At 35.5% G+C, this 26765-nt stretch overlaps 1 protein-coding gene across 2 annotated transcripts in view; it reads right to left on the bottom strand.

The window, feature by feature from the left end:
- The window catches only part of olfm2a (olfactomedin 2a), a 225467-nt gene that overhangs the window by 163096 nt on the left and 35606 nt on the right, over positions 1-26765 (bottom strand). The window contains exon 1 of one of the 2 annotated variants that reach the window (XM_009299770.5): positions 26676-26765. This exon is cut by the window's right edge and continues 160 nt beyond it. Coding sequence (XP_009298045.1) covers positions 26676-26732 — 57 coding nt within the window. The 5' untranslated portion in view covers positions 26733-26765. 2 annotated transcript variants of the gene reach the window in all.

Below are 26765 nucleotides of genomic sequence, written 5' to 3'. Positions count from 1 at the left end.
ACACTAAAGAAGATATTTTAAAGAAAGAAGAAAACCTGTAACAAAACCACTGACTTCTTCAAAAAAATCCTCTTGCTGAGCAAAAGAGAGAAACTCATAGTGGGTTGAAAAAACTTGAGGGAGAGTAAATAGTGAGTAAATTATTATTATTATTATTATTATTATTATTATTATTATTATTATTATTATTATTATTATTATTATTATTATTATTTTATTTATTTATTTATTTTCTTTTTTTCTTTTTTTATTTATTTATTTTGCTAAACTATACCTTTAATTCACAGAAGTTGTTCAATTTATCTACTTTTTTGGTCACACCAATAATGCATGCAAATTTTCATCAAATAAAATGTAAAAGACAGATTTACAGTTTGATATTATTGATCCCTCGTGTCTCCAGTTAGCTGCTTTGGTAAATATATACAGATGTTTCAACATTTCTGAACATTCATTCTCTGTGAAGTTTTTACTGTGAAATAGCGCAACCCATACAGTTGAAGTCAAAATTATTAGCCATCTTGTGATTTTGTTTTTATTTTTTCAAATATTTCTTAAATAGTGTTTAACAAAGCAAAGGATTTTTCACAGTAATTCCTACAATATTGTTTCTTCTGGAGAAAGTCTTATTTGTTTTATTTTGGCTAGAATAAAAGTGGCTTTTAATTAAATAAAAATCATTTTAAGGTCAATATTATTAGCATCTTAAGCAAGTTTTATTTTCGATTGTCTACAGAACAAACCATCGTTAAACAATGACTTGCCTAATTACTCTAGCTTTAATGATCCTAATTAACCTAGTTAATCCTTTAAATTGCACTTTAACCTGAATACTAGTATCTTTGAAAATATCTAGTGAAATATTAATTTACTGTCATCATATCAAATATAAAAATAAAATAAAAAACAGTTATTAGAAATTAGTTATCAAAACTAAATATATTTTTAAACTAAAAGAGATTAAAGAGAAATGTTCCTTAAAAATAAATTGTGTAAAAAATAAACAGGAACTAATATATCTGGCTTGAACTGTTTGTGTCACACCACACATACATGTGGATCTAGGTGCGCACATACTGTATTCCCAGAATAAAGAGTTTAATATCACACGCAAGGGGCTTGAAGCCCTGTGTGCAACTGCCATATTTATATTCCAATCTTCTACACCGAAAACCCACATCGCAGAGCTCATAAAAGATTCATTCGGCTGTGGAAAGCAAGGTCGCACAGGAAACCGGTCAGAAAGTAGTTACTACAACACACCAACATCAGACAAAAGCAAAGCAGGCCGTTCGATCACACCAGCCGACGTCCCATTATTATGATAACCTCCTGCCTGGTCACAAGCCTAGAGACTTTTGACCAGCCGCAAACTAAAAATGACCTGACCCCCGGGCAGATTGTGTCGTTTCATTAGGGTGTGTTTGTGTGCACGTTTTATTAGGTCACATTGTGCGGTGACAGTTGTATGTGTGTGTGTGTGCGTACAGTATTAGTAGGGCAGAGCAGTGGAGGACAGGCCTCTTACGGGCTGCACTCGCGGCTGTCAGAAAAATGTCACATTTGCTTAGAGTCAAGGCCACAGAGCCGAGGGAGCCCGGCAGACCTGATACCGCGTGTCTGATATTCACGCCACCGAGCAGACAGAGACACAAAGAGAGGAGGAAAATAATGACACGCCGCTTGAACGGGATGCTCTGTTAATCTGCCGCTCGGGTGACGGAACAGATTCAGCAGAACTAAAAGAAGACTCGCATGTACCCGCTGCACTAAACGTAATTTAATAATGTCAGCCCAAGTGTGGTTTCGTAACAGGGTGAAATCACATGCAGTCATGTGACTTTAGATTTTATTTTGCCTATCATCCACCTTCTCCAGCATATGACTGCACTGCCAAAAAAATATATAAATATATTTATTATGTTTATATTATTTGAGATTATAATGATATTATTATATAATTTTTTTAATGCACTCAAAATTGTTTTGCTGCTTGTTCATAATACTTATTTAAAATGAGCTGAAACAACACAACTCTTAAGTTTTTGGAGACAATTTAACTGTTTTATGTTCAATCAACCTTATTAAAAGTTATTAAAGGCCCCTATTTTGGGTTTTTGAAAATGACCTTCCAACATAGCTCTAAGTGAAAGAAAACATCCAGCTGAGGTTTTCAGTCTGAAAGGGCAGCTTGTTTCAAAATATAACATTTTTAATAAAAGATTGGACTCAAAGTCGTTAAAATAATTCATCGATTTGGATCTTTTGTTTGTATTATCATTACCACGAAACAATACCAAATATGTTCTGCGTCGGATTTGGTAGAACGCCACTTTCCCTTCAAATACTAGCAGAGTGCATGTGTGTGGGACTAATCGTAACTGAAGATGAGTGACCATTAATGAGCAAACATTCTACTGATTATTGCAATAATCTACCCTGCAACAGGGGATTCATCTGCAATTTGCTAAAGGATGGATCAGAAAAGACAGGACTTTGTCAGAGCTTAACAGGAACTTTACAGTTCACAGTTCTTGGATCAGTTTTTTTCCAGTTTACTTTGTGTAAGTAAGTGCGATTAAAATGGTTGCCTCCTTGTTTTCTTGCAAATATGTATTTAATTGTTTTTTGCTTGCAAATATGTATTTGATTGTGTTTTGCCTGTAATTGCTCCACACGGCTTGTACTGTATCTCGCTAAATCTTTCTATTCATATATCGCGTCTATAACCACATTGAACTTGTAACACCAAAAAAGCTAAATAAATTGATAAATTAGCCCACTTCTCATTTACTAGTCTGTTATGAGCCTGTTTTCTGCATGTCTTTAAATAATGATATAAATATGATTTATTTCATAGTGCGAGTTGTTATCCAATGTGATACAAAGCTGCAAACATGTTAACTTGGACAGAGTGATTGACTAAGGTGCAGTGTTGTCAAGATATTGGATTTTCTAAATTCAAAATATTGATATTCAGTAAGCTACTATTTTTGATATAATAACAACTGTTTCAAAAATATTACAAAAAAATAAAGATCTATATGCTACAAATATGTTTACTTCAAATTTCTTTTTTCTTTGTTTTCCTCAAAATAGGCTGATGTGGGCATTGTAGCACTTTAAATGCATGTAATGCCTGTTTCATTCACACTTGAGCAGAAATTCCGTATATGCCTCACAAAAGTAGTAGAATATTCCAGGAAATCCCTAATAGAGATGAGGGCGTCCAGCTTTTGCTGTAGTTGAATGAAAATAGGATCTGAACAAAGATAAAAAGGCTTTAACTGATCATTTACTGCAACAATAAATGGTCTAAATGTGTTCTTCCAGCCATCTTAAGCATTTTCATAATAAAATCTAGTTATAATTTGATGCTTAATGACATAGCATGTTACAGTAGAATATAGCTATAAAATAATAAGCTAGATGCATGAACTCACTGTGATTTAACTATTACAGAAACAGATGTGACTGGCTATATCATATCTAGATAAATATTTCTAGATATCTACATCATATGTAGAAAGCTATATATGTAGTCGACAGTTTTCTGACTAATTTGCATGTATTTACATTTATATGATACACATTTTATTGATTATAGTTATATTATTTCACCAAGACTACACATATTTTATACTGTGAAAACAAATATCAAGTTTTATGAGTAGTAAAAAAAAAAACTATTAAGTTTTGTGAAACAGTTGTGTTATTAGCTAATTAATTAATTAATTGTGTTATTGTGTTAGTACAGGGGTGTCAAACTCAATTCCTGGAGGGCCGAAGCCCTGCACAGTTTAGTTCCAACCCTGCTCCAACACACTTACCTGTAGGTTTCAAACAAGCCTGAAGGACTCAATTAGTTTGATAAGGTGTGTTTAATTAGGGTTAGAACTTGGAAGAGCTGCGGCCCTTTTGGAACTAAGTTTGACACCTGTGTGTTAGTAGCTTCTGCTCCTCAAAATAATGAATGAATGATGACAGTGCAGTGGCGGGATTTTTTTTAAACATCATGTGACAACAGTCCCACTTCCACCTCTCAGTAGAAACAGGTACTGCTGAACAGCTGACTGTTTAGTTACTCGACACAAATGCTGCGTTAAGTAGAATGCGCATGATGTATGTGGTAATTTAAGTTCTTAAATAACAAAATAAATGTTATACAACCTATTTTTATTTAAGCGCAACATGTTCCAAAAGATCAGGGTCTTTTGATAATATGTCTGAGGCTTAAGCCCACAAACCCTCCCTCTCGCAATGCCACTGGTGTAGCCTACACACGTGTGGTGATCAAGTTTAAAAATAGTTCAGTTTTTGCCAATGTTTAGATTAATACTGAATAAGTGTCACTGTGTTTACTTTTACATTTACTTATGGTTAAGAGTAAAGCAATATTCTGGTGTTTAACTGCACTGCTTTAATGCATTCCTGCATTGGGCTTACACATATACTCTGCACTCAAAGTTGGTAAGCCATGGTCAGCATTTCTCTCTGTCACGTGCTGAACCCAATCGACCAAATGCAACAGACTGGGTCATCGGGCCATTCAACGAAGATGACTCATGGGAGTCAGACACAATATTCATTATTTTTCCACTGCAGCATGACTTTATATTGTATACTGTACATTACTTCTTTTAAGTGACAAGACTTTGGTCTAAGCAAAAATTAGACAATACTGTCCTAATTAAGCAATTAAAATCAAGGCATGATCGTATTTTGTTTTGGCAAAATAAGCGTAATCTAGAGGCCTTTGCCTTACATATTAGTCACTTCTGATACCAAATGATCAACTAGAAGTTACTTGTTGTTCCTAAAACTTGGGTAGGCAACCAGACTTTTGTCAGGTAGTGTGTGTCTGTAGTATTACATCAGACAGACTAAACAAATCTGTTTTGGGGTTATTCATAGTCTGCTGAATGCAGTTTGTTAATACCAACAGGTTGCCTTTGTAATATTCAGTGGACAAACGGTGACGTGAATAATGACACGTTGTGTCCAGTTTTTCTTCCCTGATTATTTTCAGTTTAACAGAAATGACTCAAATACATCATGCAAAGCGTCAAGGGGTGTAGGAAAAAAGGTGGATAGGACAGTGACAGATATTTGAGATGGGATTGAGCTGTATCGAGTGTCAAGCTGACGGTCTCTTTGCTCAAGCTGTCATCCGAGGACACTTGTGCTCCATTAGCCCGCAAGATAGCCGAACACACACATTTTGAAATTCACAACGGCACCTAGAGGCCTATAAAAGCTTAGCCAAGACACCTGGTGTGGTCAGCTTAGGCCACTGTTCCCCAGAGCCAGACTGCAGTGTGGTGTCACAACAGGACAAACATGCTTTCAGGTAGAGACATTAGCGATTCCCTTAAGAATGGCTAACATTTTTTTTTCTGATTTACTCTGTTAGGCTGGGTCTGAACCAGTAGCCGGAGGCTATCTGTTCACAAATGTATCCAAACTCACTGCTGCAATGCTGCTACACCTGTTAAAGAAACATCAAGCAGATGTTCAAGTGTTTGTATAAATCTCTCCAACAGCCTCTGAGTGTCTCTCACTTTTCAGTTTTCTGTTTAAGAGGTTTGCCACTTCTTACCCAGAAAGGTACTTTTGCACACAACCGAATACATAAAAATCAAGACGGCAAAAGGCTGTAATTAAAAATAATTAGTAATTGAATAATAGCGAGTCCATTAGTTAAATTGTTGCCTCCGACTGTTCACAACCACTTTGAGGAATATTGTAAACAGAAGGATGAGAGCTTTTGCAGAATGAATGAAGAAAGTTTTAATCTGATTAGCTGGCTTTTTCTGGCTGATTTTATTTACCCACCCGCAAACCAAATTGTGTTGTCAGATCCAATGAAAAGCTAAACTCTGAATCTGCCCGATCTTATGAGGTTCACTGAATTGTAATGTTCTAATTTGCTGTTGTGAATCTAAAAGCATTTATTTATTCCTCTTAATTGTTTCGATAATATGGAGACATCTCATAGCATGCACTGAAAAAGGTGTTGCATGCAGAACTGTTGCAAACAATTTTTTTGTGTTGAATTTAAACAAACAGATTAAGTTTAATAATGTTCAACTTAATTTGTTTATTTAAATTTAACACAAATAAAATGTTTACAACCACTTAATGTAAAAAATTAAGAAAATCCAAGGAATCATCTCTGAATATTTTTTTTTCAGTGTAACGTTGCAGCAATAATAGATAAAATGGATTTTAAAAGATGCAAATCAAAATACAGATACACTTTATTTATTGTTTTGTTTTGTTTTTTTCTGTTAGTAAAATTATTATACACACAATGCATTTACTCCAGATGTGCACTGGACAAACATCCAAAGTAAATTGTTGCATATAAAACGTTTAATCTTACGTTTAACCTGTATATAATTTTCAAATTTTATTAATGATAATAATTTCTTACAGTTATATAGTGCTTTTCTGGACACTCAAAAAAAAAAAAAAAGGGGGGGGGGGGATGGGGGAGTTGTTAGGTGTGTGTGTGTGTGGGGGGGGGGTTCCTTATCCACCATCACTGTGCAGCATCCACAAGCCATATTGTGCCAGACCTCACACCACACACCAGCTGATTGGTGGAGAGGTAACAAAGTAATGAAGTCAATTATGAAATGGGGATGGTTAGGAAGCAATGACGGACAGAGGCTAGTTGGCAAATTTGGCCAGGATGCCTGGGTTAAACCTTTTTGAAAGGACATCTTAGGATTATTAGCAACAACAGAGTCAGGACCTCAGTTTAATGTCTCATCTGAAAGACAGCACTCACTGAGCTGTATAGAGTCCCCATCAATATACTGTGTTGTGTTGTGGGTGTTTGGACCATAACCTAAGTTGAGTGCCACCTGCTTTGTCTAACTAACACCACTTCCAACAGCAACCTAGCTTTCCTATGTGGTCTTCCATCCAGGTACAGCCTGGACGCAGCCCTGCTTAGCTGCAGTTGGTAACCATGTGAGAGTTGCAGAGAGCTACAGCAGTTGCCGGAGATTTGATCTATTGGCATTAGTTACATAAATATACACAGACATACAGTTTGTAGAATTTAATGGAGCAAGGATATTGTTTTATTTTGTTCCTATAATGCCCTATCAAAGAAGGGGAGGAGTACGGGTGGAAGGGGGATTCTTCAAGACGAAGATGACTGGAGCAGAAAGCTCTGGTAATACACAGTGTGTCAGTAATCATATAATTGGTGCAAATATGCGGTGCCAGCTATGTTCAATCATAAGTACGTAAAATAAGTTTCTAAATAAACCACACTAGATTACAGTAATGCGTTACTGTGGAAGGCGTTGCACCCAAATCTGGCTATGATTAGATATGCTTGTGCATGTGTCTTGTACATGACATGATTTCTCTTGCTCTCTGATTCTCTCTCTCTCTTTAGTAGATCATGTAAATACTGATGAACATTCAATAAAATATTGCAATTCTTCACATCAGGCAGTTCATAGCCATCACATAGAGCATTTACATTTCTTTAACACTGCAATCCATTGAATATCCTTTATATATATTTATATATACACTCCAGACAATCAACTTTACACAGTACTGAAGTTCTGAAAGCACACTTCAAAGCATGCTCCCAGTTGATTATAGCAAATCGTTAGAATAACATAAGATCTGAACACATTTAAAAAATTAAAAATGTGTTTGGGGAATGCCCACTAAGTGCCTAGCCCTATTCCTTAATCATTTCAAAGGGTTTACCCTCCTCAGTGAGAGTTTTAAAAGGCATTAAAGTTGTAGGGGACCAAATAAAAAAGTCCCATTTGTGTCACAAACGAAACATGCCCAAAAATGATGTGAACAAAAAATATCAACCAGTTTAAACACTCACTGAAATGCATCATTTGGAAGAACCCTTTTGAAGTGCCTTTGAAGGCAGATTTATCAACTCTTGAACACAGAAATCTTTAGAAAATATTGCTAAGTGAATCTGTAGGCAGTAGGCTTGTAAATTATTACAATCATAAATCCAAGACCACAGTGCTAAAAATGTGAATGCTTTGTAGCATTTCAAGATGCAAATCCTACAGAATTGTCAACGCACATGAAAACGCACACTGTTTCATGAGCAAATACATAATTATTAGCCCCTTTTCACACATACAGACCTTTCAGGAAAATTACCGGCAATTTTCCAGAAAGGTCTGTATGTATGAACAGGCCCTTTTTCAAAATACCGGTAAATTCCTTCCGGCTATTTTCCGGAAAGAGAAGTTGTAACATTACCGGTAATTTGCCAGAATACTTCGCTGTGTTTACGCAGAAGGAAGATTGCCGGAAAGGGCGCATGCATGTCTAGATTGTGCTGATGTGAGACGTCTACTTTAGCCAATCAGAACAGTCAGACACATTCATGTCCAAGGAGTTTAAGAAATTAAAAGCCTTGGAATATTTTTCCAGACACATTTAGCTGCTAGAAGTTAGTCAGATAACGTTTATATGTTCCTTCTTAATACCAACTGTGTAAATAATTATCGATAATATGCTTATGGTAAGCCGTTGTTTGTTTACCTTCAAGCTCTGCTACCTTCAGTTGCTTGACGCGTCGCGTGTGCCCTTGAAGCAGCTCGTTCGCACCAGCACACACATGTTATGTACATCTCGACATGCAAAAGTCTTTCTCTATATTTTCATCAAAGTTGTTCACAATACTGATCCATCCATAAAGTTTGTAATGTAGTCAAATGTTTACAAATACAAGCCCAGCCGTTTAGAGGTCAACTTTGGTTACTGATGTCAGAGTTGACCGGTATTTTGGAATGGATGTGTGAATGGTCTCTTCTGGAAAAAATTCCGTAACGTCCTCGTCTGTGCGAACAGGGCTTTTTTTAATACACTGGTAAACCTGTTCCGTAAATTTTCCGGATATTACCGGTATCACTGTGTGAAAGGGGCTACTGACAGCGGCAGGTATTCGCACCACTGTCAAACAAGCCACAAAACCTAGAATCTAATCTCACACTTTTCTTGTTCCTCTTTGAAGAAGGCGACACACAAAGGCCTCAACATTCACACAGCAGAAGCAGCATCTCAAACCGGACCATCGTGCAATGCGTGTGCGCGCATTCTGCCCACATTCGACCCCTCCGCTGTGCCACACATAATACAGGCTCATCAGTGGATCCTAATCAGCCACCTCTTACAGAGTAGGCAGTGCTTTTCAATCGCCTCATCTAGCCATGCATCCGCGCGCGCTCCATGATTGTAATGCATCACAATTGAATGTTAATGGGAACACTTGAAGGTGGGCGAAGGGAGGCGGCTCATTCATTTCTCATTGCTTGTTAGCGCTGCTCATACGCAGCCTGTGGAATTATTATGATGTCAAGCGTAGAGCCCTTATGAGCAGACGCCCCCGCGTTGTGCCACAAGTGAAAATATTAACATTATTTTTGGTGTCCATCTGCCATTTTGATTGCTGCACCGCTCAGGTGTGACCTCACATACATATGCAAAAGCACAAACACACACATCAAAGACAAAGGAAAGGTCATGTTGCATTAGTTAGTACAAGGATGGCCGAATACTATTTCTCTGGGCCCGTTGTGTTGCTGATATTTAATCAAACCAGCTCTAAAACACTAATTCAATTCAAGTTTATTTGTGTAGCGCTTTTTTTCAATAATTGTTGATTCAAAGCAGCTTTATAGATGCACATTATCACATTACAATTAAATTAAGATTAGTTACAATCAACTAGATAAGTTACAATCAACTACATGTTATTTTATATAAACATAGTTAATCTGCAGTTTTACAGCATATAAACTACCTGACAAAAGTCTTTAATGCTTCTCTCTTCATCTTACCCTAGACATGCTCAATAATGTCAATGTCTGATGACTGGGCTGGCCAATCCTGGAGCACCCTCATATTGAATTTAACCCGAAACCATGATTTTTACCTTCACCAAACTTAACTGATTTCTTTGAGAATCTTGGGTCCATGCAGGTTCCAGTAGGACTTCTGCAGTATTTGTGATGATTGGGATGCAGTTCAACAGATCAACCTTCTGCCTCTTTTCCAAATGATCAACTAGAAGTGAAGTTATTATTTGATGCTCTTACAACTGGGACGACAAGACTTTTGTCAAGTAGTGTCTATGTGTATATGCTTAATGAAGTGTATTTGTGTATTTAAGTGTATGTGTTGTTCTTGATGTCCTCAACTCGACTTGAAGGCATCGTCTCCTCAACTTATCTGGACTGTTCTAGGTAGCAATGATGTAAAGTAACAAATTACAAATACAAATATTTAAATTGCTGTAATTGAGTAGTTTTTCCTTTTTTATTTACTAAGTAATTAAAAAAAATGTGTACATTTACTTTCCATTGAGTACATTTTTAGTGATGTATCAGTACTGTGAGACCTGTCCAATCAAATTGCACATAAAAGAAAAAAATTGCATCAAACTGAACAAAATCAAGACTTTATAAATGCATCAAACTGCTTGGAAGCATTAAAAGTGTTGAGGAAGATATCCAAAATCCTAACAGGAAATGACCCAGAGACTGTTTAGACTGCATGTCACTGATGAGAAGATGTGTACTCTATACTGACTGAAATTGCCAAATGGACATAAACAAAAGCTTAATGCTAGGGGTGTGATGAGACGCTTACTCGACAAGACGATACACAAGATTGGTTTCACGAGAATGAGACGAGACAAATTTTAAGAAATCTTCAAATGATGAAATGTACAAATGGAAAATAGTCTTTCATTCAAATAAAAAATAAAAATAAAAATCTCAAAATGCAAAACTCCTTTTTAGTTTTTGTAGTTTTACAGCTGCTTTTTTTAAATCAACTTGTATTGAATGTTATTTTACTTCTGTTTAAAATTAATTACATGCTTTAAAGAGCATGTAAACACTGCAAAATATTTTGCTGATATTCATTCATTTATTCATTCAATTATTTTCTTTCCGGCTTAGTCCCTTTATTAATCTGCGGTTGCCACAGCAGAATGAACCACCAACTTATCCAGCCTATGTTTTATACAGCGGATACCCTTCTAGCCGCAGCCCATTTCTAGGAAAAATTTGCTAACATATAAATGGAAAATAGTGTTTATATGTAATTTTTGATTTTAGCAAAATATTAGCTTTTATATGAATGGAAACAGATTTTTATTGAACTAAAAAAATAAATCACAATAATAATTTTTGATTTTAGCAAAATATTAGCTTTTATATGAATGGAAACAGATTTTTATTTAACTAAAAAAATAAATCACGAAACGCTAAACAATTTAGGTTCTTTTTTTAAATTAACTTGTAATGAACGTTATTTTATTTCTATTTTGATGACATTTGTCATAAAGGACATGGAAACACAGTAAAATATTTTGCTATAAACTCTAATAATTGAACAAACTTTAAGCTACTGGATGTGAGTGTGAAGTAAGGACTAATAGCTCAGAGTTGTTTTAATGGAATTTCGTATCGAACGCCAAATGACAAGAAAACTTATCTTAAAGTGCTATTCCATTGCATGGTTGATTTGTGTGGTGGCAGTTGTAGAAGTCTTTGCTTTTGGACATGGCACCCTATGAACTCTGGTAAAAAAAAAAAAACGTCACACTCCCCTAAACAAACGAGTGACATGCAACACAGAGGCAGTCCGGGTTGCCAGGTGTGTGCAAAGCACTTGATTTTTGGTTCAAATCCAATCCTGCTTCAAATATTCAGTGCTAAATTCACCTCAAAATCCATTATAAAACTCACAAGAAAACTTTTCACCTCGACAAAAAATCTTGAGCGATTTAGTCTTGCAACAACTCGTAGCCCGAGATCTCATCACATCCCTACTAAATGCACTACAGAATGTTATGTTTTCACACACAAGCACAAATTGCATGTAAATTGTTACTTTTTACTCATACTTTGAGTAATTTTTATAAGAGGTACTTTTTAGTACTTGCACTTTAGTACTTGATTGGTTCATTTGTGTTTAATTAAAGTAGAAGCTGAATCCTACAAGACAGTGGCCCTCCAGGCTCAGGTTGTTGGTGTGTTTTTACATGTATTTAACAGTGGTGATGGAAATAGTTTTGAAAAATTATACTCAAGTAACTTTACTTGCCAAAAAAATGTAATACAACTTAAAGTTTCTGTTCTAAATACTACCCAAAGTACAGGATGAGTAAAAAGTAACACATCTAAAAGTTCACAAGCATAGTAAGTAGTAAGTAATACGCTTTGAAAATGATTCCACCTCATAGATATAAAATTAAAAATGCAGCTTAGATAAGTGTAATTTTTTTAAGCATGCTAAGTGCAAGTTACAGTATTAGCCATTCATGGGCTATGCATTTAAAATGTGAGATTAATTTCAGTTACTTATTCTTAGACAGTTTGCTGCATTTATAAAGTAGCCATGTTTTAAAGTCGGTCTGTCTGATAGTCTGTTTTTTTTTTGTGTGTGTAATTTGATTGGATGGAAATAACAAACTGATTATTCTACTAAGACAATCACTTAGGCAAGAAAAAATAAACATATAAAGCAGTGACTGCAGATTAAACGAAATAGTGGAGTAAAAGTACCAGCACTAAAATATACTAAACATGTAAAAGTAAAAAAAGTTTTTTTTTTTTTTTTTTTTATCTACTTCAAATGTTGACTATTGTATTTAGTTACAGTAATATATTATCTTGATTAATTAATTAATTGTACCATTATAGTACTAATATTAACCATCATGTGATGGGACGTTGACAACAGTGGTGCAGATCTATATGCAGACATGGTTTTACACTGAGTGCTCAGTTTTCTCCCAGTCCAAAAACATGCAGTATAGGTGAATTGAATAAACTAAATTGGCGGTAGTATACAGTGTGTGTGAATGAGTGTGTGTGGATGTTTCCCAGTACAGCATTGCAGATGGAAGGGCATCTGCTGTGTAAAACATATGCTGGATAAATTGGCAGTTCATTCCAGTGTGGCAACCCTTGATGGATAAAGGGGCTAAGCTGAAGGAAAATGAATGATTGAATGAATGAAGATCCTTCTTTGTGTGAACGTTTGACTTCATTGTTTCTTGCTTTCGTCATTTGCATTTTTTGTTGTCCTGCACTGGTTCACTCAACCACCTTTGAATGATCTCTCTCACAAATGGGTTTCACCGCATGCTCAATCGGCTGAAAAGCTGCCAACGGGGGTCCAACTAGTGCCAATGACGCAGAACACACCATAAAATCTAGGCCGGCAGACACTTAACTACTGATATTGGCTGACCGCCGTGCTGGTGCCACAGCCTTAATGAAAGAAAATGAATTTGAATAATATGCATAATCAAATTATTTACTGCACAGACTTAATGCTGTCAATTAAATAGAAACCGACACTGGTGAGTGATAAAAATGAGGCTATTTTTAACAATTAATTTGTATTTTTGTCTCAAATATATAGTTCTCACAGTGCCCCTGTTAGCATAGCAACTTGACAGATCCCTAACAACTTCATTTTTAGTTCTTAATTGTCTTCTGTTCAGTGAGTTTCTCATTATTATTAATATTTTATTTATTTATTATTATTATTTATTTATTTTTTTGGTAAAACTAAAAAGATGAAACTGAAATATACTGGCATGTTTGTGATTTTCACACCAAAAATATTTCCAGAGACAATATACACAAAAAAAAAAAAAGGGCAACTGTAATGTTCAATCTATGATATCGGACTTTAGGTAAATTTAACCAGAATTTCACCCTTAATCTTTCTGCTCAGAAAGGCATGCCAGCTTAACATTTAATTCAAAGGGCAGTGGTTTTATTATTCAGGGGCATCAGGACTTCATTTTCGCTGTTCATCTCCTTCTTCCACTCACAGTTAAGCTCACAAACGTTTTTAAATACAACCCGTGAGAGAGAACTGTTCTTTTCAACCAAAATGTAAAAATCTTTAGCACAATGTGTGATTTATATTTGACTTTTTAACTTATTGTTATAGTTCTTCATTTTCCCGCCTTTTTGTTTTTTAAATTTGTAACTGACAAAGCACCTGTAGCTCATTACTGGTTTTCAGGTGCTAAAGCATTAACTACATAGACTGTTTGGACATTCTACAAGTAAATTCATTCTTTTTTAAATTGTTATAATATGTATGCGCATCATGTCGTTTCCATTAACTGTTTTTTATGCGCATATGCAAAATGTATATAAAAATAAGTGGATGGAAACATAGCTAATGACTCTTGTACAAGTACTGTCATTTTTGCTGTGATTTTACATCAAGAAAAAAGTACAAAACTGGTACATGGTTGGGTATGAATAATAATAATAATAATAATAATAATAATAATAATAATAATAGGGTGACAGTAGGCGCAGTAGGTAGTGCTGTCGCCTAACAACAAGAAGTTCGCTGGGTTGCTGGTTCGCTCCTTGGCTCAGTTGGCGTTTCTGTGTTCTCGTGGGTTTCCTCCGGGTGCTCCGGTTTCCCCCACAGTCCAAAGACACGCGGTACAGGTGAATTAGGAAAGCTAAAGTATTTGTAGTGTATGAGTGTGAATGAGTGTGTATGGATATTTCTCAGAGATGTGTTGCAGCGTGCAGGGCATCCGCTGTATAAAAAACGTGCTAGATAAGTTGGCGGTTCATTCCGCTGTGGCGACCCGGATTAATAAAGGGACTAAGCTAAAAAGAAAACAGATAAATGACTAATAATAATAATAATAATAATAATAATAATAACAATAATAATAACAACTAGGCAGTTGCTTTACGGCATTGGTGGTTGCTAAGCTGTTGCTAAATGGCAACGCTCGTGTACATGTTTGATCAAGTGCTAATACTTAGTAGGCATTTCTAGCATATGTTAATGCACTTAGCTTATCATTGTTACCATGCATGGTGCAGAGGGAGTCCCATTTGCTAGCATGACTCAAATGAGCTTATACCCAGGTCCCTATGATGTTCTTATGTAGAGAAATTGCTGTTTTTAAATGGTTGCAAAGTTAGCCTGTTTTGTTGCTATGGGGACAGTTGATAGCTTAGTGATGACACATCCAATATCTTGCCAATATGAAGGATATAAATCAACCCTTATTGTCTCTATGACAATCAAAAACTGGACTTGGACATTATGTAAAAATGGCTTGCCATATTTTATTGAAAATACCATGCTTAATAAGTGGGAAAGGGATACATGCAAAAATAACTTGCCATATCAATAAAACAAATTGACTTCTTGTAAACATGACTTACCATTTCAATACAACATATGTTTAAGTAAAAATAAATTAGCTTAAAATTGATTTATGGGAAAACTATATATCTGATAAAGCTGACAAAATAAAGCAACAGAATCCAACGCAGAACACAAAGCAACGCAAAACACAGCTTTTGGCCAAATTTGGGGCTTGTATATGCCCGTACTATTAAAATGTATTTTTTTTATTTTATTTTATTTTTTCAAAACGATGAGTCTGATTGGCATATGGAGATATTGCAACAATCTTGAATGCAGAAGGCACATTTTGACCAGATTTTGGACTTGTAGCAAGAATGGCCTGGGAGGAGATATGTTTGCTTTCGAGTAGTATATAGAGTTTATAAAGAGTTTATAAAAATATATATTTACAATTATTTTTTAAGGTCCTACATAACACTTTCAAAGCATGTTTTTTTATGGGAGGGTTCTATTTAGCAACAAAATGGTTTCTGCTATTGTAACGACTAGGCATAGGACATTAACCGTTTCAGGGTATTGCGTGGTTTGGAAAAGTCAAGGTTTTAAAACTGCCAAAATGTCTATAATAATGTTCCTAAGGTATGTGTAAGATTTTTTATTTACATTTTTTTAAGACAACAGCACCTCCAGCAAAAAAAAAAAAAAAAAAAATAAAAAAAGATGTTTTTTTAAATTGTAAATAAATCTGTGTTTTTGAAACTGCTGAAGGCAGCAGATATCAGAAGTAAATGTTACTGTTTCAAAATATTATAAATCTTTCAAAAAATAAAATATATTGTTTTATATTAAGTTTTTGTTTTCTATCCAGACATTTAAAAATAATTTATTCTATAATCACAATACCGTGAAACCGTGATATTTTTATCAAGTGTTATCATACCATCAGAATCTTATACCGACCCATGCCTAGTTACAACCTGAAGACCCCAATTTGGTACTGTTTAGAGTAATTTCTACTATAAGTGAGTGCATAGCACAGCATTGAAAGGGAATACAGTATAATGGGACCACCAAGTGAAGACTGGGATCAATAGTCCCTGCAGTCTAAGCTTCCCCCAAGTAGTTCTCCATCCAGGTAGACTAAACCCTCCTAGCTTCAGTACGAAACCAAGCAAGACCTCTGGGGTGACAGCTTCAGGCATTATTGAGGATGCAAAGCAGGTGTGGGCCCGCTGGCCACTCTTGTTCGTGCTTGGGGTGCTGGTGGAGAGATTTATGCCACTGGGTATGGACCTTTTCATTTGTCTAATTCCCCGTTTGGAAGTCAGACGACGGTTGGCAGAGCTCATCCTGTCCGGCCTGCCTGCGTGTCCTTGATCTCAAAGGCGACTGAAGCTTTGTGCGCGCCACTGCCCCCTTTTGACTGTCGTCCAAGAGCACCGTCACCGCTTCTGATATTTATTAGTCTCTCAACAGCCAAAACCCACTATGAGACTATTTTCATTGCCAGGCTAACTTTAGAAAGGAGACCTAATAGGTCCGCTCACATTATCTCACATCTGATCAAATGGGCGTATAATAGGCCTTTTAGCTGGTGGGTAAGATGAACTGACTTGGACTGGACCAATCATAATTTAGAGAATAGACTACTAAGCTTTCTTTATGCTGGATGTGGACCGAAAGTAGTGATACTCTCCGGGCAGCTGCTCTGGTCCTGTGCCATGCAAACACTCTATTGTGGCCAAATCTGGCTTGATCTTGCTGCCACCAGTTGAGCTTTTTTAATATATCCCACTTGGATCCGGTTTCGCAAGCCATAATATAGGCCAAGATAAGAATCCATGTTGCTACCCGCTATTCATACAATCCAAGGGAAGCTTCGCTTGACCCCTGCATGACTAATAACTCTTACAAGGAGAGCTGAAATTGCATGTGACTGTGGCTTAAAAATTGAAATTATTAATTTTATCTCACATCTCCCTCTTAATAAAATCTCAGGACTGCGGCAGCCAGTTTCCAGCGAGCTTATTATAAAACGACTGCATTTAAGTGAATTCCAAAGCACAAGCGAGAGTTTGCGGCGAACAGAAGGTCTAAAGCGCATTATTTCACTTCACTCCAGCTGGGCGGCTTTCCGCTGTGGCGGCTTCTCCATTTCTCAAAGGCTTCTGCGTTTTAACAGCCCTATTAAACAATTGCAGTCATTCGCTTTTGATGCACATCTCCAGAGTATTTACAAAAACCAAGGCGAAAACGGGTTGCAAACAGATTTTGATCAACTTATGAGGGTTTTGTCTCGCAGTTGCATGCAATTAGCACCTCTCCCCCGCAGAGGGCTTGATATAACAGGGCTAAATAGTGAGTAAACAGACAACCCCCTCATTTCACATGCTACTAGTGACGGCTCCACATCTCAGCATCTCTGGGGACTGACAAAAGTGTGTTCGCCAAGCCTCCCTTTTTTTTTTTTTTTATTCAAAATTATAATTTAATTGATGGACGGCTTCAAATGGAAGCACGCTGCCTTGCAGCTGAAAGCAGATATCGGATGCTCTCCTGACAGCTCTGTGATGCCATTAAAGTTAGGAATGATCAGACACATCCACTGGGCCCCTTGAGCTGCACATCTGAGCAAGCGTGTTTGCCTCTAACGCACTAGCTAATTACATTTGATGAAGATGTTGATTGCGAGCAGATTTGTGCCTAATGTCTGTCATTGTGTTGTTACAATATCGCCGTTCATCGCTGTCATCGTGTATGCAGCACGTGATTTACACTTGAGTGCATAGATTAAAAATGTTGATTTGTGTAATAATGCTCTAAACAAACTTAAAAAGCCTAATTAAAGAATCTATAAAGGGGTTCTGTTACATTTGACTTCCTTTAGTGTGTGGCATTTTCATTTAAAGTATTATTTAATCCAAAAATTATTCACTTGCAATTTGGTCCAATTCATTGAGACCTTCATTCATTTAAGAAGACAAAATAAGATATTTTAAATGAAATCAGAGAACATTCTCATACTACATCAGGGATCACCAAACTTGTTCTTGGAGGGCCGGTGTCCTACAGATTTTAGCTCCAACCCTAATCAAACACACTTGAACAAGCTAATCAAGGTCTTACTAGGTATAGGCTGTTTCTCAATATGCGTTCTTCAGCGGTCTTGCGTCCTTGTGTTCTCGTGCAACGTCATCATCAGCTGCCTAAGTTCAGTTCCAATACTCAAGACCGCAAGTACGGAGGACGCGTGAAACTTCCCGGATGTGTTCTTGATATCGAGGACGCACTGATGCAGACTTGAGCACCAAACTTGCTCTGGAAGTCCCAGAAGTCATTGCGACTGAAGGTGGGAAACGCTGCATTTTATCTAGATTTATTATTTAAGTTCATAGATATGAAGTATTTACCTCAGGAGTTTTTTCCCTAAATGAAACGGTGAAAGTAAACATTACCATGGACATCTTAATAAAGGAATAAACACATTAAGGGTGTTTGTTTGCTGAAATTCGTATTAAAATCTGTTTTATTTATATTGTGCAACATATATTTATAATGTTTTTAAGCAAAGTATTTATTTTGAAAAGGGGAAAAACAATAAATCGTTGTATGAAGGCTGTAATGTTTAAATAATTTACCATTTAAAACACGTGAAGGTCACGTGACCATCAGGAAGAACGCAGCATCCCATTTCTCAAAGGACGCATTCTCTGCCCTCGCAGTCTCCTGAGTTCGTTCTTCCGAGGACACCTGGCAAGACCGGTCTCCACAAGGACACAAGTCCGTTCTCTGTGGTTCTTGGAATTGAGAAACAGCCATACTTGAAACACCAAGTGTGTTAAGGCAAGTTGGAGCTAAACCCTGTAGGGCACGGACCTCCAGGAACGTGACTGGTAATCCTGTCCTAGATAGACAAAAAATGTAGAGAAAAGTCCAGATAAGTAACTGAAACATTCCTCGCGTCTTTAGTGTTTAGTCATTAAAAGCTCCAAAAGCACTTTTGTGCACACACAAAAAAAAAAAAATTCCTTTAGACGAATCAGTTCATGATCGGGGATATTTCTGCGGATAATTTGTAAAAAAAAAAAATCTACAGATTTATAAAATTATTTTGTGAATATTATAACTAAAACAATAGATTAAACAAGAATGGTTCATTTTTTTACTTTTATTTAATGTTTACCATGCAAATCCAATTAGATCCACTTTAAATGGTGAACAAAGCAAGTCTCTCATATAATAAATCTACTAAAAGACAGAAAATATTAATTTATAAACAGTATTGTAAATAAATTATATGAGCACTTTAATATTACTACTATTATGCCACAATAATGTTAGTGAAATTAATTTAACAACCGAATAAATATAAATTTACACACATTTACACAAGTAAATGCATAGACTCGATGGGTTAAAAATCTGAGGAAATCTGTGGATTTCTGTGTGCGCAGATACTCATGATGCATTTACTATGATGCTTGCATGTTGTGCTGTTGACTCTGATGGTAATACTGTACTGTAAGTTGTATTGCCATAATAAACATACACCTCGTCAACCTAATGAGGAGAAAACATTGGTGAATCTAATTGTTTTAAAATCCTTTTGACCCATAAATGTGTTAACCATTTAACTGCCTGCTCTATCAAATGGTTGACCATGTTTTGACAGTTTTAAATAATGACTGGTCAAGTCATTTAGAGAATGACCGTTTTAAATAATGGTTTACACACACACACACACACACACACACACACACACACACACACACTACAAGCAAATCAAACAAACATAATCCTGTTGCACTATTTACTTAAAAAATAAAATAAGAACGCATGCTACATGAGCCTCTGAACTATTATATGGCATTCTTCAAAAAATAAAGATGATTTAGTATTCAAAATTGTTTCATTTTGAATATGTTTTCAAAAAAAAATTATACTTTTATTTAAAAAAATGGATTGAGTGTGTTAACTAACAACATTAGGAGTTAAGAATGCAATCCATTTTTTTTCTTTTTTTTTTTTTGGTGGTGGTGGGGCAGTTAAAGGGTTTGGAGCTTCATATGATAACAGTTGAACCACTGAAGTCACATGGAATGCTTTGACATTCTTAGCTCCTTTTCTGGAACCAAAAGCATTGTCTTATAGCCATTGCTGTCTGTGTAGAGTGAGAGAGCTCTTGGATTTGATCTAAAATAACTTAATTTGTGTTCTTAAGATAAATGAAGGCCTCGAGGGATTGGAACAACATGATTATGAGTAATTAATAACAGAATTGTTATTTTTGTGGGTGAACTAATCCTTTAACAATTAAACCAAAAATATCTAAGAAGCACAAATGCACTCTATTCTTTTTTGGGAATAATTGCTCCCGAACTCTTAACTAATCGTCATAGTTCTTTATTTTCCCCCCTTTTTGCTTTTCAAATTTGTAACCGACAAAGCACCTGTAGCTCATTAGTGGTTTTCAGGAGCTCAAGCATTAACTACACAGACTGTCTGGACTCTCTTAACAGGTAATTTCATTATGTCTTTAACAATTAAACCAAAAATATCTAAGAAGCACAAATGCACTCTATTCTTTTTTTGGGAATAATTGCTCCCGAACTCTTAACTAATCGTCATAGTTCTTTATTTTCCCCCCTTTTTGCTTTTCAAATTTGTAACCGACAAAGCACCTGTAGCTCATTAGTGGTTTTCAGGAGCTCAAGCATTAACTACACAGACTGTCTGGACTCTCTTAACAGGTAATTTCATTATGTCTTAAATTGTTATTATGTTTTAATTCTTCTGTTTTTAGTAAGTAACAGACTCTCTAATTTTAATAGTTTTGACCTTCATAAATAATGGTTTGTAACTAAATAAAATGGATGAGTGGATGATTGGAGTGGAACTTCAAACTAATTTGTGTAATTCAGATGCTCTGAATTTGATACCACATCGATATACCAGATACCAGAAAAAAAAAAAAAAACACAACTCAATTTCACCAGAAATACACTCAGAACAATTAGCATAAAGCCATCGTAGAAGACTGTAAATGCATTTCACAGAAACTTGGTCTTTATCAAATGTACATACGTTTTTTTTACTACATACACTTGACTGAAAACAAAAACTGTTACATATTGTTAGGTATGATTAATAATAATGATAATAATAATAATAATAATAATAATAATAATAATAATAATAATAATAATAATAATAATTTAATCTAATATTCAATTATTAATGATTTATGAATTGTTTTGCTGTCTATATAGCACTTTCAAGGAATTTTTCTTTATGGAACCTTATGAAAATGGTTCTACTACCGTTATAACCCATGGAATAACTGCTCTCAAACTCTTTCAAATTCCTTCATTTTAATCAGGAGATTTGTTATGAGAATGAAAACAAAGTTTTGTATTTTAAATAAGTTCCACACAACAGCGTGAGGAACTACTGGAATTGCATTCAGCATTGATTTGTATTATCAGTATCAATTATTTACATTCCCAGACATCACCAATATTATGTAAACATCCATGTTTTTGTGCAATTTTCACACAACCTTGTGCAACAAATACATGTTGCTGGAGTAACTGAGCTGTAAAGGTCTGCTCACTTATAAAAAGGTTGGTGAGGAGCAGCAGCTCATTTGCATTTAAAGAAACACACAAAACAGAACGTTTTTGCTTCAACCCAAAAAAGGAAGCATTTGTTCCATGGAATAAAATAAAATGATCTTAAGAAGTAAGAACTTCACAGACACCTTCTGAGACTAATAATACGTCTTGTAAAAAGCAGCATAATAAGAGGCAGGCGTCAATCTGTGTGTTAGCACCCAGCTTTAGCTCTCGCTTTGAACTGCTCTAATGATAGCAGTCTATAGATGTCCAATCCCAACTGTGAGCAGCCACTCAAAACTAATTAAGAAGATGAGACCCCAATAAACGTACATCTGTTGATACAGACTTAAAAGGTTTGCCACGTAGTGCCTATAAATAATACAATGCACTTTGCACTGGGAGTGGGGGGGAGAAAAGAAGCAAAAATGCCATTTACATCCAGTGTAGCAATAAAGGTGCGCCACAGATTTGAGTTAATGATTACTGAGTGAATCATCGCGGATAGCCGAGAACAAAATGGCCTTTTAATTTGTTAAACTGTTATTGTTGCTAATCTGCATCCTGCTTTATATTCTACATTTTCCCAGAGCCTAATTAAAGCCGGTTTATCCAGTTTTATGGCCTAAGTAGAATAGGATTCTCCGCTTGTCCTTATTTAGGAACACAACACATGCATACACAGAGATCCACAGATGCATATGTGGTCTAAATGTGCAAGCGATGCAATCCAATCTTAAAAGGAAAATTGCCAAGGTCGAGTAGGCGTCCATCTGTATCACTGGTTGTCATGGCCCCAGGGCATTATGGACACTTAACAAACACACGTCGTGAGCGAACAAGAGCATCTGTCTCATTAAAGCATGTTGCATATTTCATGGTTTGCATGATGCGTGTGAGTGAGGGTTTTATTTTTGGTGAATCCATGCATGCGGATATTCTTTTGCATCCCATGCGGAGTATTCCTAGTAGGATAGAGATGCATCTGAAGATTTCATCCATTTTTTATGTCTACATTGCTACATCAGGGAGAAGGGTGGTGCCATTTTTTTGCTCTTTCCTATTTAATATTTAATGCAAACACTTACAACAAATTGTCCCCTAGGGCCAATTATGAGAAGTTTGTGGTGAAGAAGCGGAAATATACGTTCCTGCGCATGCCTACGGGACTCTCATATCTTTTGCTGATGCTTTCTCATTTACATATCCTAATGTATGTCTGGAACAGCAGCACTGGCAAATTTGCAAACTGCGCACACATCTTGTGCCGTATCATTTCCTTTCCACTAATATTAAAATCAGTCGCAGACTGCTTAACATACTGTTTTACAGAGCACAGAGGTTACGTCTAATCAAATGCATCATCATCATCCCCTCCATTTTCTAATTATCCATCACATGGTCTTGTCTTTTTCACCAATTCAATTTGCACTTATAATAAAATTAACATTAAGATAGAGGGTTATTATACAATGAGGAAATAATTAAAATTACAGTACATACTGTCAACAGAATTATAAAGTTCTATTTGACATTTTTGTCAAAATTGAGTAATTCACACATTTTTATTAAATTACTAATTTAAATTATGTGATGTTTTTTTTTTTATAAGTTGTTTGCATTTTAACACTTTCTTTTGATGGTGTCTGCTTAATATCTGTTTATACTGCTGCTAAACAGACATTTAACTGACTACAAGAAACTTAGCAAGTACATGTCAACTTACATTAACCCTAACCCTAACCAAACAATCTACGTTTAATATAATGACAATTAGTTGGCATGTAGATGCTATGTAACTTAAATTCACAAACAGACAATCCAAATAAAGCGTGACCAAAGTGTGAACTCTAGCGTGCCTCTATAAGTTTTTTTTTTTTTTCTGTGAACCAATCAGCATTTACAATGCATGCACGAGAACCAATCAGAATCATCTTTTTTCTCATTCCACCACTGCTCCATTGACAGCAGAAAAGACCAGAAAGAAAACACAAAAACAGAGTCGACTAAATAATGCTGCACCACACATAATTGTGAAGAAACTGAAAAGGTGAGTGCAAATATGATTTAGAAGCATTTAAGAAGCAGTCAGTGAAACATTCAGTGTTGCTCATTGTCTGTTTTCTTTAAAAGTCTTTAAATTTGATATTAAGCCTTGAATGGCAAATACTTAATTTAATTCATGAGGCATATAATTATATAAATATAATTCACTAATTCATATAAAGGCATATAATTCTAGAAATATTCCCATAATAATTACACAAAATTAACATCTGCACTGGACAAAATATTTAGCACAGCCTTGCATGCTTAATTCTAACAAGAAATATTAATCTGAAAATAATAAATGTTATAGAAGGCAAAAACGTTTTCAAACATCAACATATTATTACAACACCAATTGTCATTTATTTAATTAAATGCATAAGCAGACTGCATGCATTTCGTAAAGTAATCCTTCAATTAATGATCTGCCAGATACAGCCTGTTTGCTATATATATATATATATATATATATATATATATATATATATATATATATATATATATATATATATATATATATATATATATATATATATATATATATATATATATTGTATAATTGTTTGCTAAATGTATGGCAGAATCTTTGAAGCTCAACATCTCAAAATTATTTAGAATGCAGATAGAACCTTATAATTCTATAACAATTATATATAGACACTAACACAGATTGACATTATATTTGATTATGCTGAAGCTATCAACATTATGGAAGACCACTCAGTGTGTAATGTTGTTTTGGAATTTCGCAGTATTTTTAGCGATATGCCTCAGACATTGGTACATAGAGTACCAATGTTCCTACTCCAAGCACTGACTATGTTATATAAACATGCTTTTCAACAGATCAACAGTTAGCTGCATCAACATTTTTTTTCTTTAATGATGCAAAAGCATCATTTGGGAATAAAAATTACTTTTTCAAAATAATTATAACCTAACCCAAATCTGTCGATTCCATCATTTCAACACCTTTCATTATTTGAACCAATTTATTTTAAAAATACAAATTAAAACATTCAGGAAACATACAAACCCTAATACAAAATGACAAATAACAAAAGAATAGGCAAACTACAATACAGACAGCATGTTTAAGAGTGTTTGTGTCAGTTTGACAAGTGTGTTACATGCATAGAGAAAAAATGGATGATTTAATGATTTAATAAAATGGCATCAATTCTGTTCTTTTGCATGATTCCAAATCAAATTATACTAGTTTCACCCTGTAAATTCTTAATAATTATGTACAAACACTTAGTGGTGGTTATATGCATGACAGAAATGTCAGCACTTCATGTGCAACTGGTTAAAGAAATAGTTCACTCAAATATTTGCTGTGAATTTACTCTCTCAGGTCATCGAAAAGATGAATTTTCTTTCTCCAGCAGGACATTAACTCTTTAAGGTGTACTCTTTGATTTGTCTCCCACATCTTGTTATAAATATTATGCTGACAAAACTCTGATATATAGTAAAAAACAATTAAAATAATAATGATAACCTAAGGATAAAAAGTCAACCAGGTGGTTATGATGCCTCTTAAAGAGTTAAGACATAATTTTTAATGCATTGAGAATCACACAGGCAAAACAAGATTAATACATGTGGCTCAAGACAATACATAAAGGCCATTAGCAAAATGATCATTCTATGCAAGGAACTAAAAAATATTTACATAAATATCACCTTTAATCCACAGGCATAGTCCTGAGGACATTCACAACACTGTAGTGCAATCATATTTTTAAATAGTGTTCAGTTTTTATAATAAATCTGCAGTGAATCAACTGGAATAATGGGTATTGATTTTGTTTTGACTGTTTTCTTTACACTTGACTTTTAATTTATGATCCACTAGTGGCCACAGATCCAAATAAATAAATAAAAACATTTTTTGTTGTACCGAAGACAAAAACCTAACCAACATGGATGGTCTGGTAGTGAGCAAATTAGCCTCAAATTTACTTTTTGTGTAAATTATCTTACTTGTGTTATGACTCACCCTATGTATAGCACTCCTCGGTCTCCTCTACTATTATGCTTTATTGCAGCATAAACCGCAAATTGAATATTGACCAGTTGCACTGCTAGTTAAAGCAGTTTTATAAAGTCGTCTCAGGCCGTGACACGCGTAATAACTCAGGCCAAAAGAGAGTACAGTTACGAAGCGACTTCAGCCAATCACAGACGCCTTTGCCCATTGGAGGAGCGCTGTCCATGGTCCTGACCAATCGGGCCATATAGTTTACAAGATACATTCATCTTTAATACGGCGTCTTTTACCAACACATTTTTAAGTATCCAATTTTGGGATTAATACTTGGATATACTGACATTTTAAACAAGAATAGTAGTATTTTACTTAGTCTATAAAATGTTCACACCTAAAAACCGTGTGAAATCGCATGTCTGATTTTGCATGTCTATTTCTAGGTCAGGTAATGTGCCTTCATTCACTTCACTTAACATCTGTCACTTCTCTTCTTGTCAGGATGGAGAACAAACGAAAACTGCTCTTACAAGTGCTCCGAAGACAATAGGAACTGCGCTTAAAACAACCACAAGTCTCCTAGTGAAAAGGGTTTAGGCTTGAGCACCGCAATTCACCGCGTAACTTTTCATTGCGTTCCCTTTTTCATCGACTTCCCAGATTCTTAGAAAATTTTCCCCTCGTGCCAAGACGCTCGTTCGAGATGCCTTCAACTGCGAATCAGCCATTAACCTCCAACGAGCTAATTAGAGAGCCCAGCAATTGTTTGGAAACTGATAATCAACCTCGCAACAATGCGTATTTGGAAGACGGCGTTTCGCATGCTACATGCAGGCGTCCCTTACCTCGCAGGGTATAATAGATAACATCAGCAGCAGGAACATGGCACTGAAGAGATGCATTCCTCTCGAAATGACAGCGTTGTGAGCACCCCC

This window comes from Danio rerio, chromosome 3 (genome assembly GCF_049306965.1).
Source record: "Danio rerio strain Tuebingen ecotype United States chromosome 3, GRCz12tu, whole genome shotgun sequence".
Lineage (NCBI taxonomy): Eukaryota > Metazoa > Chordata > Actinopteri > Cypriniformes > Danionidae > Danio > Danio rerio.
The sequence above is the reverse complement of the archived record's forward strand: the minus strand, read 5'-3'. Positions and strand labels throughout refer to the sequence as shown.